The 17,246-nt window shown below is 60.2% G+C and overlaps 2 protein-coding genes across 2 annotated transcripts in view; one reads left to right on the forward strand and one right to left on the reverse strand.

Annotated features, from left to right (window-relative positions):
• Nucleotides 1-17,246, forward strand: part of CDH23 (cadherin related 23) — a 72,714-nt gene that overhangs the window by 41,338 nt on the left and 14,130 nt on the right. Inside the window, exons 16-39 of the mRNA XM_088524936.1 lie at nt 77-204; nt 1,466-1,538; nt 1,710-1,826; nt 2,536-2,648; nt 4,213-4,320; nt 4,931-5,120; nt 5,280-5,425; nt 5,549-5,768; nt 6,028-6,180; nt 6,524-6,637; nt 7,061-7,209; nt 7,979-8,039; nt 8,142-8,290; nt 8,590-8,725; nt 8,841-9,229; nt 9,325-9,426; nt 9,550-9,552; nt 10,075-10,224; nt 10,563-10,691; nt 10,763-10,891; nt 11,047-11,274; nt 15,880-16,101; nt 16,187-16,306; nt 16,905-17,085. Of these exons, the coding sequence (XP_088381062.1) occupies nt 77-204; nt 1,466-1,538; nt 1,710-1,826; nt 2,536-2,648; nt 4,213-4,320; nt 4,931-5,120; nt 5,280-5,425; nt 5,549-5,768; nt 6,028-6,180; nt 6,524-6,637; nt 7,061-7,209; nt 7,979-8,039; nt 8,142-8,290; nt 8,590-8,725; nt 8,841-9,229; nt 9,325-9,426; nt 9,550-9,552; nt 10,075-10,224; nt 10,563-10,691; nt 10,763-10,891; nt 11,047-11,274; nt 15,880-16,101; nt 16,187-16,306; nt 16,905-17,085 (3,510 nt within the window). The remainder of the gene's footprint in view (nt 1-76; nt 205-1,465; nt 1,539-1,709; nt 1,827-2,535; nt 2,649-4,212; nt 4,321-4,930; nt 5,121-5,279; nt 5,426-5,548; nt 5,769-6,027; nt 6,181-6,523; nt 6,638-7,060; nt 7,210-7,978; nt 8,040-8,141; nt 8,291-8,589; nt 8,726-8,840; nt 9,230-9,324; nt 9,427-9,549; nt 9,553-10,074; nt 10,225-10,562; nt 10,692-10,762; nt 10,892-11,046; nt 11,275-15,879; nt 16,102-16,186; nt 16,307-16,904; nt 17,086-17,246) is intronic.
• VSIR (V-set immunoregulatory receptor) lies at nt 12,152-15,299 on the reverse strand. Its single transcript, XM_088524615.1, has 7 exons — nt 15,245-15,299; nt 13,188-13,619; nt 12,991-13,038; nt 12,774-12,881; nt 12,620-12,647; nt 12,330-12,511; nt 12,152-12,219 (listed from the first exon to the last, which is right to left on the reverse strand). Exons 1-7 carry the CDS (start codon nt 15,297-15,299, stop codon nt 12,182-12,184), a joined length of 891 nt encoding a protein of 296 aa, XP_088380741.1. The 3' UTR covers nt 12,152-12,181.

Raw genomic sequence — 17,246 nt, forward strand, 5'->3', positions numbered from 1 at the left:
GGCACAGTGCCGTAAGGGCACCTCGGCGCGTGCAATCGCAGCAGCAGGTTGTGAGAAAGAGCTTGCGCTCTTGCAGTGATCAGCGTCAATCACCCCCTCGACTACGAGCAGATCTCCAACGGCGTCATCCACCTCACCGTGATGGCCAAGGATGCGGGCGACCCACAGCTCAACAGCACCGTTCCCGTCACCATCGAGGTCTTTGTGAGTACAGCGCCCGTCTGTGCCCGTGCTGGGGGTAGCAGTGCCTGAGCAGGTCCCATCCGCTCTTCAGATTCTATAACCACATGCGTCTAAAGAGCCCTCCTGAAAAGGTCACCTCTTTCTGATTTCTTTTGTGCACTCGGGGGGTTTAAGTAGCTGTCACATTTCTCCACTCTCAACCAAAGGGATTTTTCTCTCAACTGGAAAAAAAAATAAAGAAACAGAGAGAGAGAGAGAGAGAGGAAGAAAATGAGGAAGAGGAAGTATTTCACAGTGGCACTTGAGGAAAGAAGATGTGGAGAGGCAGCACGGGAGCAAGCATTGGAGGGTGGACATTTTTGTCCAATGCTTTGGCTGCTGGCTTTTAATAAAGCCAAACTCACCCCATGGGTTTCCCATTAGGGGACAGGAAACTTTTGTGGAGGGAGCCTCTGGGCTGGAATTAATAGCGAGCGTGATACCAGCATCCTGGGAAATATCACTAGCAAGTCGCTGCCGCGTGCTTGGACGGGCCGTGGTGGAGTGTTCTGGAGCTCACCTGCCTTTAAGGAAGGATGGGCACCACCCATACCCGCTAATGTAGCATCCTGTGCGGACCAGGCTGGCGATGCCTGGGCGCCGCTGCCATCGGCGCTCCGTGAAGACGGAGCGCTCGCGGGCAGCAGGAGGGAGCCACTGTGGGAAGCCGGGCGCTGCGAGAGCTGATTAAAGGCAAAGACCGCGGAGGCCGGCGATTTAATTACAGTGCGACGGGCACCGCTGGCACATGAAATTGCCTCAGATGCCGAGCTCGGAGGCGGCGGCAGCTGAGCCTGCCTCTCCATCAACGCTCTGCAGGTAGAAGATGTCTGCGGAGCAGCCCCCAAAACACGGCGTTTAGCGTTCTGGCAGCTCCAGCCTTCCCTCCGAGTTTGGTTCATTTAAGGCTGGTGCTTAACATTATTTAAGCAGCATTTAAATAATGGGGGATCTTGAAGTTGGTCCCTAACTCTGTTTCAAGGAATGCTTCATGCAGTTGCTTCTGGCTGGTTTTCCCAGGACATCCATGGGCTCTGCCCGAGACAAGCTTGTGGGGAGCACGCTGCTAAGCAAGCCAGCCTGCTCTTGGAAAGTGCTGTCCCTGCAAACAGCCATGAAATCCCTCCAGATAAACACAAATGGGTGAAAAAGAAGCCCGTCCTGTAGCTAGGGGTGTCCCCAGCAGCTCTTCAGTGGCTCTGTCTTCACCCAACGTGGGGTCCCGACCTTGTCTTTGCTGCAGGATGAAAATGACAACCCGCCGACATTCAGCAAGCCCTCCTACGTTGTTACCGTCGCGGAGGACATCATGGCAGGTAAGGGATATGCGTCCCGGCTCCTGCTCTGGGTTGCGGTGCTCATGGTTTGGGGGAAATGAGGAGGAAAGCCCAAAGACCTGGCAGAGGTCATAGCCTCAACAAGGCTGAGAGCGGCAGGAGAAGGAGCAAGCACTGCTGCCTGCGCCACACGCCTCTTGCCCCAACCAGGAGCGACGGTGCTGTTCCTGAATGCCACCGACATGGACCGCTCCAGGGAATACGGACAGGAGTCCATCATCTACTCACTGGAAGGGTCCTCTCACTTTCGCATCAACGCTCGCTCCGGTAGGCTCTCCCCTTTCCATCACACATCCACCTCCTCTCTGCTCCCCTGGGCTTGCCCTGGAAGCAAAGGGCTCCCCAGGTGAAGCCCTGTGCTGATGCCCTGGGACAGGAGGAAGGAAGGAAGGTGGCAGTGATGTGTCCTGGGGCACCTGAGATACTCAATGCCATGTGTGCACATTGCAGGGCTGGACCTGCCCTACAGAGGTGTACTTAATGGGATGCATTTTTGAGGACAGGACAGATCCATCATTGCGACATGTGCACACTTAGAATTTTGCTCCTGTGATTAGTTCTTCCAGCCTGTGAATTAATCGGTGCCACAAAAGTATGGAAGCAAATATATTTTAGGAAGGCCTTTGACCTGAGCAAATTTCTCTTACTCAGATTAATTTTGCCCCTCCGATCCCTTGGTGGATGAGCTCTCCACCTCCCATCCAAGTGTCTCCGTAGCAAGCCATTCAGTGGTGGGATGAAAGCCATTCGCCTTTCAGTGGTGGGATGTGGAGGGGAGGGAGCAGAGGGGGAGGAAGATGGAGCAGCTCCATTAGCTGAGCGCAGCCGATGCGGGAGGTGATGGGAAGCACAACCCTTAATGCCCATTCGTGAAGGATCTGCTCACCATTTTGGAGCGTCTCCTGTTGCACGCATGCTTTGGATGGGGAGGCGCCCCTTGACATTTCTCTTCCCTCTCATTTTCCTGGGACCGCAGGGGAAATCACTACAACTTCTTTACTGGACCGAGAGGCCAAATCGGAATATATCCTCATCGTGCGGGCGGTGGATGGAGGTGTGGGCCATTACCAGAAGACGGGCATTGCTATGGTGAGTGCAGCCTCTGCTCTGTTCCAGCTGGACCTAGGCTTTCCTTGCAGCGGGGGCTGTGATTTTGGGGTAATTTGGGGCCACCGGGTAGTGTGAGCCTTGTTATCAACCAGACAGCCTTCGTTGGAGGTCTGAGCTGTGCTTGGTGCAGCATTTAGCTGGGTCATGAGCACGAGTGAAGAGCATGTGGTGGCATCTGCTGTCCCCATCCCTGCTCAAAGCCCTTGCAGAAGGACGGTCCAGGCATGAAAAAGGGGCTTAACCCTGAAGCCAGGTCAGCTCTCGTGCACCCTGGAGCCGCTTGATGAAGCAGGGCCCTGTGCGCCCGCCTCGTGCGCCCACGCAGCAGCACGTGGGAGCGCTGGGAGCAGGCACCTCTTCCTCCTGCCACCGGGCTCCTTTCGTAAGTGCCTCTTGAAAGCGCCTCCTTGGTGACCCGCAGGGGTGCTTGGCTATTCCTGATGACTGCTATTCAAATACTGCCCGGATCAAGGGCTTCCCACCGGCTTTTGATTCCTGGGCTCTGCAGAAAGCACCGGTGGAGGCGGAGGCCATTGTACAGCACATTTAAACCTTCTGGTAATAGGGTTTTGCCTTAGCCCTCGCAAGCCTGGAGAGAGAGGTACCCATCTTGTACAGATCTTACGCTCCACCTGTCGTTTGAAAGAGCTTTGCAAAGGGTTTGCAAGAGTCTTTGGATATGAGAGCAAGTGGGAAGCCGAAGATCAATCGCTTCCTGCTCATGGCACCCTGCCAGCTTGAAGATGGCACAGCGTCTGGGTTCTCTTTCCCTGGGGATCCTTGGTGTGATTGCAGAATAGATGCCCCAGGCAACAGAGCGACACACAGAAATTCAGCATTTGTGCTCAGGAGTTCGCTGACATAATTGCTGCCAGCGGCGAGGGCCCTGGGGAGCTGTATATATCCTAATAGGAAACAAGAAGCTTCCTATTGAATCTCCCGGAGACACATCTCAGCTCTGGCTGGGCAAAGTGGTGCAGCCTGGAGGATGCCGGGTTCCCTTGGGGGCTCTGGAGGAGAGCAAAGTATACCCAGGACTCAGAGGCATTCCCTCTGTGTGCTTTGGAGCTGGGGCGAAGGGTCCAGGTCTCAGGGGCTGAGGGTGGCCTTGAGAACCAGCACTGGACGCATCCCTTGGGACCACAGTCTCCACATTCGCCTCTTCTGCCACGGGGTGGCACCAGCATTTCGTTCCTCGGAAGAACCGCAAAGAGCAGCACGGCATCCCAGGAGCAAAGCAAGCCCCCGTGCAGCTAATGCAGGGATAAGTGGGGACATCAGTGCCCAGGGAAGGTCCCACATGCCATACTACCTCTTCAAAGAGCCCTTTGGTGATGGTGAGACTTGGCACAGAAAATCAGTGCCAATAACATGACCCAGGTGCAAGCCCCTTGTCCCCCTGGGGAGATGTTGGGCATGGAGCAGTAGATGCTTCCCATGCCCACGGCAGCTTTCGCTCCAGCTCTGCTGGGTCTGATTGCCACCTCATGGGCAGCTGAGCTGATGTCCACGGCGGTGGCTTTGCTGGTTGTCTTTCCTGCAGGTGAACATCACGCTGCTGGACATCAATGACAACTATCCCGCATGGAAGGATGAGCCCTACTTCATTAACCTGGTGGAAATGACCCCCCCCAACTCGGATGTCACCACGGTAGGTGCACAGAGACACCATGAAAGGCAAGGGTTGATGCCGGGCTTGCTCTCAGAGGGCTGGCCAGTGCTTGGAGGAACCTGCCGGGATGGTGCAGGCAATCAGCGCAATAGCAATTCCGCAGCAGGACAAACAGCAGGAGCTGTAGAAGCTGCAAATGTCACAAATTCTTTTGTATTTTTTATGTAAATGTCGCCTGCAATTAAAAATATTGTAGAGAGAAAAATAAGCCGACAAACGTCTGCTATGAGAAGAATTTCTAAAATGAATTATTTTCAAATTTTTCTAAGCGGCAGCACAAGTTGCATCGCTTTCCATGACGGCACTTTCTGGGTTTCCTGGCTTCTTTCAGGGGAATGCAAAATTTGTACAGTTTGCATGAGACTAGGCAGCTGGATGGAGGAAAGGGGACTCCTTCCTGGTCTGCAATGGGAAAATCTGTCATTTGAGCCCAACCCCATTCCTAGACACCAGAGAATCAACAGGGTTGTGCTCCATGGGAGCCTCAGGCCTTGCTCAGGGCCTTCCAGCTTTTCTGTCCATAGCTCAGCTTGTCGTGTCTGCTGGCGGTGGCCTCCGTGCCACTGACCTCTGTGCCATGTGCACCCAGGTGGTGGCCATAGACCCGGACCTGGCGGAGAACGGCACTGTGCTCTACAGCATCCGGCCGCCCAACAAGTTCTACAGCATCAACAGCACCACGGGCAAGATCCGCACCACGGGTGTCGTGCTGGACCGCGAGAACCCCAACACCCAGGAAGCAGAGCTCATGCGCAAGATCGTCGTGTCCGTCACAGACTGTAAGCACCCGCTCCGCTTGCCCTGGGCTCCTTCCCTCTCCTCTTGGCACCTTCCACCCCTGCTAGTGGCTTTTATGGATTCATCTCGATTTCTTCCCTGGGGATGGGAAGAGGCCAGGACATTAACGCCCCAACCTGCCATGTTCCCGGGCTCTGCAGGTGGGAGGCCACCCTTACGGGCCACCAGCAGCGCCACGGTCTTCGTCAATCTGCTCGACCTCAATGACAACGATCCCGCTTTCCAGAACCTGCCCTTCGTTGCTGAGATCGCCGAGGGCCTTCCTGCAGGCTCCTCTGTTTTCCAGGTGAGCGTGGCTCGCCCAGTGCATCCCTGGATGTGCATGAGGACCATTTCTCCCAGCCTGCTTCAACCCATGCCTATTGGCCATAGGGGTGCCTGGAGGCCACTTCGCTCTTCTCTCCACCAGGTAGTGGCCATCGACCTGGACGAGGGCCCAAACGGGCAGGTGACCTACCGCATGCAGGTGGGCATGCCCCGCATGGACTTCATCATCAACGGCAGCAGCGGCCTCATCAGCTCCACCACGGTGCTGGACAGGGAGAGGATCTCCGAGTACTACCTGCGTGTGGTGGCCAGCGACGCCGGTGTGCCCGCAAAGAGCGCCACCAGCACGCTGACCGTCAGAGGTGGGCATGCCCGCTCCGGGCAGGGCGGCTGGGAGGGAGCTGTGGAGGCAGCGGTGATGGTGGCAATGGAGGCAACCCAGGCAATTCGCAGCCTTGGGGACAGGTCCTGCAGGCTGGTCCCACGACATGGTGGGTAGCAGCTCATGGCAAACAGAGGACCCATGGGGACGCTCAGAGTAGCAGGACTGCTGAGAGACCTGTGGTGCTTCTGGAAGGACAGGTGACCCCGGGGGACACTGAGCTCTGCTCCCTGTTTCAGTTCTGGACATGAACGATGAGAACCCAACCTTCTTCCCGGCCGTGTACAACGTGTCGCTGCCCGAAGACGTGGCCCGGGACTTCAAGGTGGTGCGGCTCAACTGTACGGACGCCGATGTCGGCCTCAACGCTGAGCTCAGCTACTTCATCACGGGTGCGAAGGCCCCGCGGGGAGCAATGCTTCATGCCAGCATCTTACAGCAAAGCAGCAGGGGTGCAACTCATGTGAGCTAGCCTGAGAGCTCCCAGGCTGATTTGCATGGGTTTTCCTTCAATGTCTTATGAAACTCGCAGCCCTCGGCCAGCCGGCGTCATGCAGCTGCCGCACGCGGGCAGGGGATGCCCCTGGCCGTGCTTTGGCTTGCAAAGCACATGGGTGGCACTGGGCCTCCAGAGCGGGGTGTGCTGGTGGCCCTTGAGCTCAACAGCCCGCTTGCTTTGCCACAGAGGCACCAGGGGCTGGCATGGGTGGCCATTGTCCTTGTCCTGCTCTGCAGGTGGGAACCAGGATGGCAAGTTCAGCGTCGGCTTTCGAGACGGGGTGGTCAGGACAGTCGTGAGCCTCGACAGGGAGACCACGGCGTCGTACATGCTGGTCCTGGAGGCCATCGGTGAGGGTTTCCCCAGACATGTCACAACCCGTTATCATGGCTAGCTTCCACCACCACTGTTAGAGACAATAAATCTGGGACCTGCCCCGCCCCAGGGGAGCCTCCTGTTGCTGCAGCATCGTTTCCCTAATGCCAGACCAGGCCTTGGCTCAGTGGCTGCCAATTAATCTGGAGCCACCTGGCATGGGCAAAGGGTTGGCACGTCAATGCCTCTTGGCCACCATCCCAAGAGCCCTATAATGATGCGCTTGTTTGCAGAAGATGTGGGGTTTTGCCTGGGGAGGAGAAACAAGTGCCTGTATCAGACTGTGGAGGGGAGACTTTTAACCCAGGGGAGGTGCGAGGTTGGTGGAGGTGTGCCTGGCACCCTTTGTACCCCCAGGAGATGGAGTACAAGCCCCCTCTGCTCTCTGTCCCACACAGACAACGGCCCCGCTGGGAACAGGCGGACGGGCACCGCCACTGTGTACGTCACCGTCTTGGACGTCAATGACAACCGTCCCATCTTCCTGCAGAGCAGCTATGAAGCCAGCGTGCCCGAGGACATCGCGGCTGCCAGCAGCATCGTGCAGGCACGTGGCGTGCTCCTTCTCTGGGGTCCCCTCCTGTGCCCATTGGGCTGCCCCGTGACAGCAAGACACAGTGCTGGGAGAGCACAGCCCCCGGTTTTACAGGGGGAATGTGTGCGTGCATGCAAAGGAGCTGTGAGCAGGGGCAAGGGAGGGAGAGAAGAGCTGGGGCTCTTGTTTCGCTTGTGGGCCCCCTTGGAGCGGGTCTGAAAGGCTCAGTGAGCGCTGCTGAATGCCGCATTCATGTAGGGCCGGAGGGGAGCGCGCTACAGCGCGAGCTTGGCTGCAAGCCCGGGGGGCTTTGCCGTGCGCGCTTGCCTGCGCCTGCTGCTCCGTTATTGAAGCCATTTTTCAGCAGACACCTGTAAACCGCAGCTCTGCACGGTGGCGAGCTGTGGCCACCGAGCTGCGCCGGGGGACGGGCACAGCACGGCGGGCAGGAGCGCTCGCACACCTGCGCACGCATCGGCCCAGCGCCAGGCGCGCGACGGTGCTGGACGCTGCAAATCACTCCGGCAGCAGGGTTTGGGGGTGGCTTTGCCAATGAAGTGGCAGCTCAGGGCTGAATGCACTCAAAATGCATCCCATGGGATGGGCTGCAGCACGATGTGGCCAGTGCGTCGTGCTGGGCGCCGGTCGAGGTAATCGAGAGGGTTTTACTTTGCTCCCCGCTGCCGTGCAGTGAAGAAGAGGAGGCCCATCCCTGGGTCTGGGGATCTGTCACGGTCTCCAATCTCTTTTCTTCACCATCCTCTCCTTCCCCCTTGCCAAGGTGAAAGCCACAGATGCGGATGAAGGCGCGAACGGCCAAGTGTGGTACCGCATCGTCAAGGGTGAGCATGGTGACCCTGTGCGTGGTCTGCGCTGGGGATGAGGGGAGATGTTTCTGCAGCAGGAGCCTGCATGGAGCAGCTCCTTCCATCTCCCCCCAGCAGGAAACGAGCACAACCACTTTCGGATCAACCCCAGCAGCGGGCTGCTGATGCGTGGCTTGCGGCCCCTGGACCGGGAGCAGAACTCCTCGCACGTGCTGGAGGTGGAGGCGTACAACACGGAGCAGGGAGCCATGAGGAGCTCCGTGCGGGTACGGCCACCGCGGATGTGCCCAATGCTTGGTGTCAACACAGGTTAACGGGGCCGTTTGCTCACGAGGCTGCTAAGGGGAAGGGCAGCAGCCACCAAGAAGGTTCCCCATGTCCTCACAAGCCAAAGTGCAGTCATGCAAGGGCTTGAGTAGGGGGTGCTCCAAGCAAGGTTAGAATCCAACCTTATCTCTGTGCTGGTCAGGAAAGGATGGAGCGGACTCGACTCTCTCGCTGAGCCCTTCTTGGGCAAAGCGGTGCCCAGCTCACTGGTGCTCTCCCCGGGGTGGGGGGCTTGCAGGTGATCGTCTACGTGGAGGACGTCAACGACGAGGTGCCTGTGTTCACGCAGCGGCAGTACAACCGCCTGGGGCTGCGAGAGACGGCCGGGATAGGCACATCGGTCGCCGTGGTGCGAGCCACGGACCGCGACACAGGTAGGGAGCCAGGGGCGAGTGGCAAGGGTCTCCTCCAGCGTCTCCTCCAGCAGCCCCATGCCTCCATGGGGTAGGGGAGCCCTGGTTAAGTGGCTGTTTCGTGGTCGTTTCCCAGGGAATGGTGGGCTGGTGAGCTACAAAATCCTGTCGGGTGCGGAAGGGAAGTTTGAGATCGATGAGAGCACAGGCCTCATCACCACCGTTGAGTACCTAGACTACGAGACCAAGACGAGCTACCTGATGAACGTCTCCGCCACGGACCAGGCGCCTCCACACAACCAGGGCTTCTGCAGCGTGTACGTGAGCCTGCTGAATGAGCTGGATGAGGCCGTGCAGTTCTCCAACGCCAGCTATGAGGCTGTCATCGTGGAGAACATCCCACTGGGCTCTGAGGTGCTCAGGGTGCAGGCCCGCTCCATCGACAACCTCAACCAGATCACCTACAAGTTTGACCCCAACACCAACGCCCAGGCGCTCTCCTTGTTCAAAATCAACGGGGTCACCGTGAGTAGGCACCGTGGGGGGGTCACCCACACCCGGCACGCTTGCCCATGAGGGATGCGGTGCCAGTGCTCAGCACAGCTCTTGCCACTCGGCAGGGTGTCATCACGGTCAAAGGCCAGGTGGACCGCGAGAAGGGGGACTTCTACACCTTGACGGTGGTGGCCGACGATGGGGGGCCAAAAGTTGACTCCACGGTGGTGAGTTTAAAAGCTCTCAGTTTATGCTGAGAGCCTTTATCCTGGGCACCCTGCTGTTGTCCGCCCGCTAACTCTCGCTTGCTTGTCTTTCTCTCTGGCTCCCCGTTTTCTCCGCTCCGGCAGAAGGTAAGCGTGCCCGGCTCGCGCCATGGGGCCGAGCACTGCCCCGTGGGGGCAGCATCCTTTCCGGCCTCTGCATGGGCTCTCCCAGCTCCGTTTCTTCCTTTCGGCGGCGACAATAAGTGCGCGGCCCGGGCTCGCACCGCCGGCTTCCTGTGGGATATCGCGCCCGGCCGCACCTAGAGCCAGCACAGAGAGGCTCTTCCTCCCTGCTCGCTTGTGCGCAGTGTTGCAGCCCCTTAATTAGGGTGCGCAATGAGCGCATTTCCTCAGGCTGATTGCAGCCAAGGAGCCTCGAGCCCAGACCGTGGCCTGGAGGAGCTCCTGGCCGGTGGAGTCATGGCTGATGCATGCAGGGTGGCTCTTCACCTGCGCACTCCTGCATTGCAGGATTTCAGCTTGGCCCTCGAGGGACCCCTGTAGAGATGTCCCTTTGCCTTGTTTTGGGTTGAATTTGCCGCAGTTTGGCTAAGTGCAACCCAGAGGGAGACTCTCGCCGTGGCACCACCCCCTGGCCCCTGCCCACAGGTGACCATCACGGTGCTGGACGAGAACGACAACAGCCCCCAGTTCGACATCACCTCCGACTCGTCGGTGAGCGTGGCCGAGGACTGCGCTGTGGGCAAGCGCATCGCCGTGGTCCTGGCCCGGGACCCCGACACGGGCAGCAACGGGCAGGTGGGACGCCCGGGATGGCTGCAGCACCTTTGCTCCTTGCTCCCCTTTGGCATGCCGCCTCTTCCCTGTGGCCTTGGAATGGGAAAAAAAGCAAGGAAAAAGGGCGAGGCCTGGCTGGGACCCGTGCCAAAGGGAGCCTGGCAATGGGAAAAACAGCTGTGGCCTCTCCTGCTGCGGGAGACGGGATGGTGGGGACGTCCTTGGCAGCCACCATGGGAAGCTCACAGTGATGGACCTCAGCGTGGCCATGGTCGTGGATGAGACCTCGTCACGGGCCATGCCCATGAGACGGGCTGCGGGCTCAGCGCACCCCTCCTTTTGGCTTCCCCCCTGGCCAGGTGACCTTCTCGCTGACGTCAGGGAACATCGGCGGCGCCTTCGAGATCCGCACCACCAACGGCACCTACGGCGAGGTGCTGGTGGCCCGGCCACTGGACCGCGAGCTGCTCGACCACTACACCCTACGGGTAAGCCAGCCGTCCCCGTGCGGCGTGGGGGACCTCCCTCCCCGTGCCACCCCCGGTCCCCGCTTCCGTAGATCCAAGCCGCGGATGGGGGCAGGCTGCCCCGCCGCAAGGAGCACAGCCTGCGCGTGAGCGTGCTGGACGTCAACGACAACCCGCCCGTGGTGGAGAGCCCTTGGGGCTACAACGTCAGCGTCAGCGAGGTGAGCCGCTGAGCCGGGAGTCACCCCAGGATGTCTGCAAGGTGCTATAACCCGCGCCTGGCTAACTGGGGGCTACGACGATGGTGAGCTACGCGCACGCATGGGCGCGAGCATCTCCCCCCGAGCATCCCTCTTGGGCGCTGCTTCCTCTGCAGAACGTTGGCGGGGGCACCGCGGTGGCCCAGGTGCGCGCCACCGACCGGGACATCGGCCTCAACAGCGTCCTCTCCTACTACATCACGCAAGGCAACGAGGACCTGACGTTCCGCATGGACCGCGTCACGGGCGAGATCGCCACGCGCCCGTCGCCGCCCGACCGCGAGCGCCAGAGCTCCTACCGCCTGCTGGTCACCGTGGAGGACGAGGGCAACCCCTCGCTGTCCGTGAGTGGCCAAAGTGGGGGAAGATCTCACGCTCTCCGGGTGTCAGGGAGATGGGAAATGACACTTTGGCTGTTACCGAGGGAAAAGGGGGCAGAGGGATGGGGACAAGGGCCACCTTGCTAAAAGGGAAACGCATGGGGAGGGGGTGTCCTGCCAGGCCCCTTCCTTGTGGACACCTGTGGCTCAGGTGGGGCAGCATGCAAAAACAAAACAAAGCAACAACAACAACAAAAAAAAACGCAATAAAAAAAGAAAAGCGTGAGCGAGCGCAGGGGAGAAACCAGCAAAATGAAAGAGGAAACGGCAGAGCGGAAGCGGCCTCCTCCCCGAGGGACCCGGTGGCCCGGCTGCGGCTCCCCCCAGCCCAGGTGCCGTCAGGGCGAGGAGGGACTTGGCCCCCGTTGCACCTTTATTCCGCCGCGGAGCGCCGCATTTCTGGAGAGGTGGCGGCGCGCAGAGCAGCTCGGCGCGTGCATGGATCTGGGCAGCATTCCCAGCTTGCGCGTGTCCAAGGCACCCCACGTGCGGCTGTTCTCCTGCCGTAGGGACGGGCTGGTGTTGCACGGGCCCAGCCCAGCATAATAAGTTAAAGTTCCCTGGAAGCGCTCGCATCAGCGCGTAGCACGCGAGCGCTGGTGTGCGACAGCTCCGGGCCAGCCCCAAATCCTCCCGAATTTGGCCCATCTTTCCATTGACTGCAGTTCCTCCTCGGGCACCCTGTGGGATGGAGGCACAGGTCAGGAATGTTGTGATATAGGTCCGTAATGGAAAAAAAGTCAGGATGAGGTGGCACGCTTGCATGCACATGTCCATAGGTGCTGGTGCCTCTGTAAAAACAGGTAGGAAAAGTTGAAATCCAAGAGTGAGAGGTTCCATGGACAGGGCAGGCTGGCGGTGTCCAGAGTTCCTAAGCCTTTGGGCTGCTTGGGGAGTCGGGAACGGGGTCTGGAAAAGAGCAGAAGGAGCAGCTGAGGGCTTGCGGCACAGCAAAGAGGCTGCAAAAAGCAGTTGCCACTTTTTGGCTCCCTTCTCTTCCTCCGGCCCTCGGCACTCACCCAGCGTGGGGAAGAAGCAGTCGCCGGGGCCCGGGGGCGACAGCGGCGTGCTGGGCTCGGAGAGCAGGCGCCGGCCCGACTCGGAGGGCTGCCGGGCGGGCGCGTAGGGCAGCGACCCCCGGGGCCACGTCTCGGCAGCAGGCACGGCCTCGAAGACGGGGTTCTCGATGCCCTGAGCACTGCTGTGGGAGAGCAGAGGGGCCGGGGTGAGCTCCCAGCTCACCCCTTCCCCGTTTTAGGGGATACTTTTTTAAAGGGGGGCCAAAGCACAGAGCACGGCATCTCCTCACCTCTCCATCCGCACGAGCTCGTGGGCACCTGCAAAGAGAGTGGAGAGGCTCCGTGAGGGCAGGGGTCTTTTTGAAGCGAGGGAAAACAAATGCAAACAGTGCTTTTTTGGGGGGAAAAAGACCCCCTGGCAAGGTTTGCGGTGGGGATACGTACGCCTGTTGGTGATCGCCTGTCTCTGCTTGTAGATGAGGAGGAGGATGAGGGGCAGGCAGAGGATGCCCACGATACAGGCCCCCGTTGCCAGCGCGGCGGCCGTTGTATCTGCAAGGGAAGGAGACGGCAGGGCTGCAGAGGGGTCTGCAGAGCCATGCTCTGCTGCAGGATGCCCCGGGCCCTGCGGAAGTGTGCAGGAGGCCTGGCCCTTCCTTACCTTGGCTGGCGGCAGCGTGAAAGGTGCAGTTCTGCAGCGCTCCTTGGCCTGGGGAGAGGAGAGGAGGGTCCACGAGATGCCGCAGGGACCCCAGGTCCTGCCCTGCAGCTCCCTTGCCCTCCCCGGGGCAGTGACGAGGTGGCCCTTGGAGCCATTCCCTGCAAGCCCCGCTGCGCCACGCGCTCCCGCTCGCTCACCCTGCCGTATCTGCAGCTCCACGACGCCGTGGGCCACCTGCCGCGCGTGCGGCTTGCCGTGCTCGCGGTGCGCCTCCACCGCGTAGCAGCAGTAGTTCCCGCTGTCCCCCAGCGTCAGGTTGGTGACCACGACGTGGAAGGCGCCGTGGCGGTCGGGGAGGAAGGCCACGCCGTGGAGTGCGGCGGTGCCGTTGGCCGCTGGCCCGTGGTGCCCGGCGGCCTCGTGGCGCAGCTCGCGCTCGGTGGCGTTGCGGATGTGCCGCTTCTCGGAGCAGCTGCGGTCGCCGTCGCCGCTGAAGTACCAGGTCTTGTAGAGCAGGTCGTGGTGGTCGGCCAGCGGCCCCGAGACGCGGCAGGTCAGCGTGACGTTCTGGCCCTCGGGGCACACGCAGAGCGCGTAGGGCGCCGTGACCAGCAGCGCAGATGCCCTGCCTGCAGGGAGAGGGCGAGCGACAATGCAGGGGCTGCCGCGACGCCCGGGGTGCGATGCACGGGCACGGCGTGCAGACCCCGCCGCCGCGTGCGCGGGCATGGCGTGCCGGGCACACACGCGCAGGCTCCCCATGCCCATTGCTCCCAGTGCCGTCCCCGGCGTGGCCGCTGCTGCAGTTCCTCATCCCACCCCAAGGATGCTGGCAGAAAGACGAGAACTCATAAAGGCGAGAGGAGGAGCGAGCTCCCACCCTGCCCGTGCATGATGCGCTTGTTTTTCCGCCGTCCCGGAGGCGAAGGGGGAGCTCTGTGTCTGTCATGAAGCCGCCCTGGGCCGGGCTAGCCGTGCTTGCGGAAACGCTCTGGGTGCAGAGAGCGCTCCGGACGCCCAAGACCCCAATATAGGAGGGTTGCAGGGCATCCCTCCGTGCGCAACCAAAGGAGCAACCCCCAGGCGGTTTTTCCAAAGCCACTGAACAAAAAGGAGGCTCCCAGGCTGGGGCGCCGTGGAGGAGCTGGTGTTATTAGGACAAGATGTTCTCATATTTTGGTAACATCCTGTTGTTCCCGCAGCACCCGCCTGGCCCGGATCTGAGGTTTTTCACTTGCTATATCGAGGCGGTGTCGATCAAAGGTGGCAGTGCAGGGGGAGGGCATCCCGTCGGCGGCCACCCGTGCTCCCCAACCCACAACCCGTGCTGGCCGGAGCCATGGGGACGGCGACTGCAAGGAATGTGCCCCCGGACAGGGTCCCGCGGGAGGCGGCGAGGGGAAGCGGGGGCTCTACAGGAGGAAGCCGCGCTGCCCGCACCTTGCGAGCGGCCATCAATGAGGGGAGAAAATCCCTCGGGGGAGGCAGCACGGCGGCTCAGCGCTGCGATGCTCGGCCCTGTGGCACCCCGCATCCCCGCCAGCATCCTTCACCAGGCCCCAAGTTTCTTCCCAATTTGACCAGGCAATCGGAAAAAAACAGCACCTCTCCCATCCAGATCGGAAGCCAGAAGGGGATCCTAGACCCTCCCTGAACACCCACTCGCTCCCCTGGTAAATTTGGCACGGATCTATGCAGCCCCTTTCCTGCTGGGAGCATCCCCCCACCCCAGGGAGGGGGAGTTCTTGCCCCTGCTGCTCCCGCTTTGCTCTGCCCGAAGGGACTTTCAGAAAGATTCAGGGTGCAAGTGGCTCTGGGTTTAGGAACTGTCCCAAGGAGATTAAAGCACCTGCAGGAGCAAAAAAAAGCCACCTGGAATTTGGCAGGAATGAGAGCAGCGGGTCACGGTTTAAGCGGCACAGCTCAGGGGAGGTTTTGTTGTTGTTTTAGTCGGGATCACTTTGGGGAAGTGGGGCTGGATGCACCAAATGCTTCGCACCCGCCGGGGGCAACGGGCCAGGGGAATACACTCCCAAACAGCCTCTTTCTCCCACCCGGCACACCCGGGTCTCCCGTCAGCACAGCCCCCCCTCCGGCAGCCATCAGGAGCAGGAAAAACACTTGCAAGAGAGGAGAGTTTGCAAAGAGGGCGGAAAGCTCCGCAAACACTGTCACCGCCAGCGCCTTGGTCCTGTCCCCCCTCATCCCCACCCGAAACCCCAGGCCGTGTCCCCGCCGAGGCCCTGCCACTTACCGTGGGCTGCGAGCAGGCAGAGCGCGGCCAGCAACAGCCGCGGGGGAGCCTCCATGGCCGGGGCTCGGCCTCGCCGGCCGCTGCGCCTCCGCCGAGCCTCCCGCGCACACTGAGCTGCCCGGAGCGCGCAGGAAATTTCCCAGAGCCGGAGCTGCCGGCGAGACCTGCGAGCACCCCCAGGAGGTGAGAGGGGGGAAGGAGCTGGCGCGGGGGCCGGCACATCTGGAGCAGCAGCTGGATTGCAGCCGCCGCGGGCGGGAGGGTGCTCCCTCGCCCGGCGCATGCACCCGTGACGGCCGACGTGTTGCTTGGTCATGAATATCGGTCGTGGTGAGGCCTCCTCACCTGAGAACATGGGTCATCAAGTGGATAAATCCCTGGGTTCTCACTGGTTCTCGATGACGCTGGTTGTCTGCAAGGATAAAAACAGGGCAGAAAGAGGGATCCTTGCCATGGAGATGTGCTTTGCTTGGGAGCATCAGCCATCTCCATAAGCCAGTGGCTGCACCCAGGTGCTACCTGGAGGTGCCTTGTGTTGGGAGTGTGCCTGGAACCACAGCCCGCTTTCTTCCCAACAACTCCTGGCACCGCCTTGGCACGTTCCCCGCATGCTCCGTTTCCTCCATATTCTGCAGGCCACCACCACAGTGCATGTCACGGTCCTGGACGAGAACGACAACACTCCCACCTTCGAGAAGTCTCTCTACGAGGTTACACTGGACGAGGGCCCCGCGACGCTCAACGCCACCCTCATCACCGTGCAGGCCCGTGACCAGGACGAAGGGCCCAACGGCACCATCGCCTACACCATCACTGAAGGCAACATCTTGGACACCTTCCACATTGACAATGCCACGGTCAGTAAGGACACTGGGCACTAACATCCCACTCAACCCCGCCACGTGTCCCCCTGACTCTCTCCGCACCGGCCTTCTCTTGTAGGGGCGGATCCGCACTATGAAGGAGCTGGACTACGAGATCAGCCACGGGCGCTACACCTTGATCATCACTGCCACTGACCAGTGTCCCATCATCTCGCGACGCCTGACATCCACCACCACGGTAGGGAGCCGGAGTGGTTGCAGCATGTTGACATCTTCAGGGTCTCAGAGTTCCCCTCCAGAGAGCAGTTTCACATCTCCTTCCCTGGGGTCAGTGGCTGCTTTTCCCAGCTGCCCAGAGGCTGCCGCCCTACTCCAGGTTGCAAAACACAGAGGCACTGGTCAGCATTGACCAGCTCCCATGCACACATCTAGTTTTCCGCCAGTATTGGCTTCTTTTCTCTGCAGCACTTCCATCTCCGACACCCTGCAATGTCCTGAACTAAGAGCTCTGTTCAAAGCGTGGAGAGCAGGGTAGTAGCTACCCCAAAGCCAATATTTTATGGGATTTGAATGCATGGATTGTTCTGGGGGACTACACCAAAAATCAATGTCACATAACAGATGTTGCCCACGTCAAGCATGGTTTCAGAGCTTGCAAATAGAAAGGACCTGTTAGATCTTCTATGGCTTCTTCTTGTGGGCTGTTAAGTTTCACATAGATACTAAGCTAAGTGTTTTCTAGTCCTCCAAAAGAAGATAAGTTCTTGTGGGCAGACAAAAGAGGTACCAGTGCGAGAGGCCTCTGGATAAAACATATCCCTGCGCCTTGCCTGCAGGTGTTGGTGAACCTCAACGACATCAACGACAACCAACCCACCTTCCCGCGGCCCTATGAGGGACCCTTCGACATCACGGAAGGGCAGCCAGGTCCCCGCGTGTGGACCTTCCTGGCCCACGATGGGGACTCGGGGCCCAGCGGGCAGGTGGAGTACAGCATCGTCGCTGGGGACCCTCTCGGTGAGCTGAGCTGCGCCGCCGGCGGAGGCTGCATCTCCCCAGGGTTGCGCGCCCTTCTTGTCCGCACAGTGATGCAGGGAGCAGAAGAGCTCTCAGATGACCCATGCCCTGTGGTCTGCTGTTTCTACTGCTTGCTTTGAGGACTGAGGTGGTGGAAACCA

Source organism: Tinamus guttatus, unplaced genomic scaffold (assembly GCF_059628265.1).
Source record: "Tinamus guttatus ecotype Peru unplaced genomic scaffold, ASM5962826v1 Tinamus_guttatus_pri_ptg000023l, whole genome shotgun sequence".
Taxonomy (NCBI): Eukaryota; Metazoa; Chordata; class Aves; order Tinamiformes; family Tinamidae; genus Tinamus; species Tinamus guttatus.

Bases quoted from the DNA above. Each gene is read 5' to 3' on its own strand.
- VSIR (XM_088524615.1), bottom strand. From the start codon at position 15,299: ATGGAGGCTCCCCCGCGGCTGTTGCTGGCCGCGCTCTGCCTGCTCGCA. The intron at 12,648-12,773 runs GTACGTATCCCC...CTCTCTTTGCAG, and splicing joins ACAGGCGATCACCAACAGGC to GTGCCCACGAGCTCGTGCGG. The intron at 12,220-12,329 runs GTGAGTGCCGAG...GCTCTTTTCCAG, and splicing joins CTGCTTCTTCCCCACGCTGG to ACCCCGTTCCCGACTCCCCA.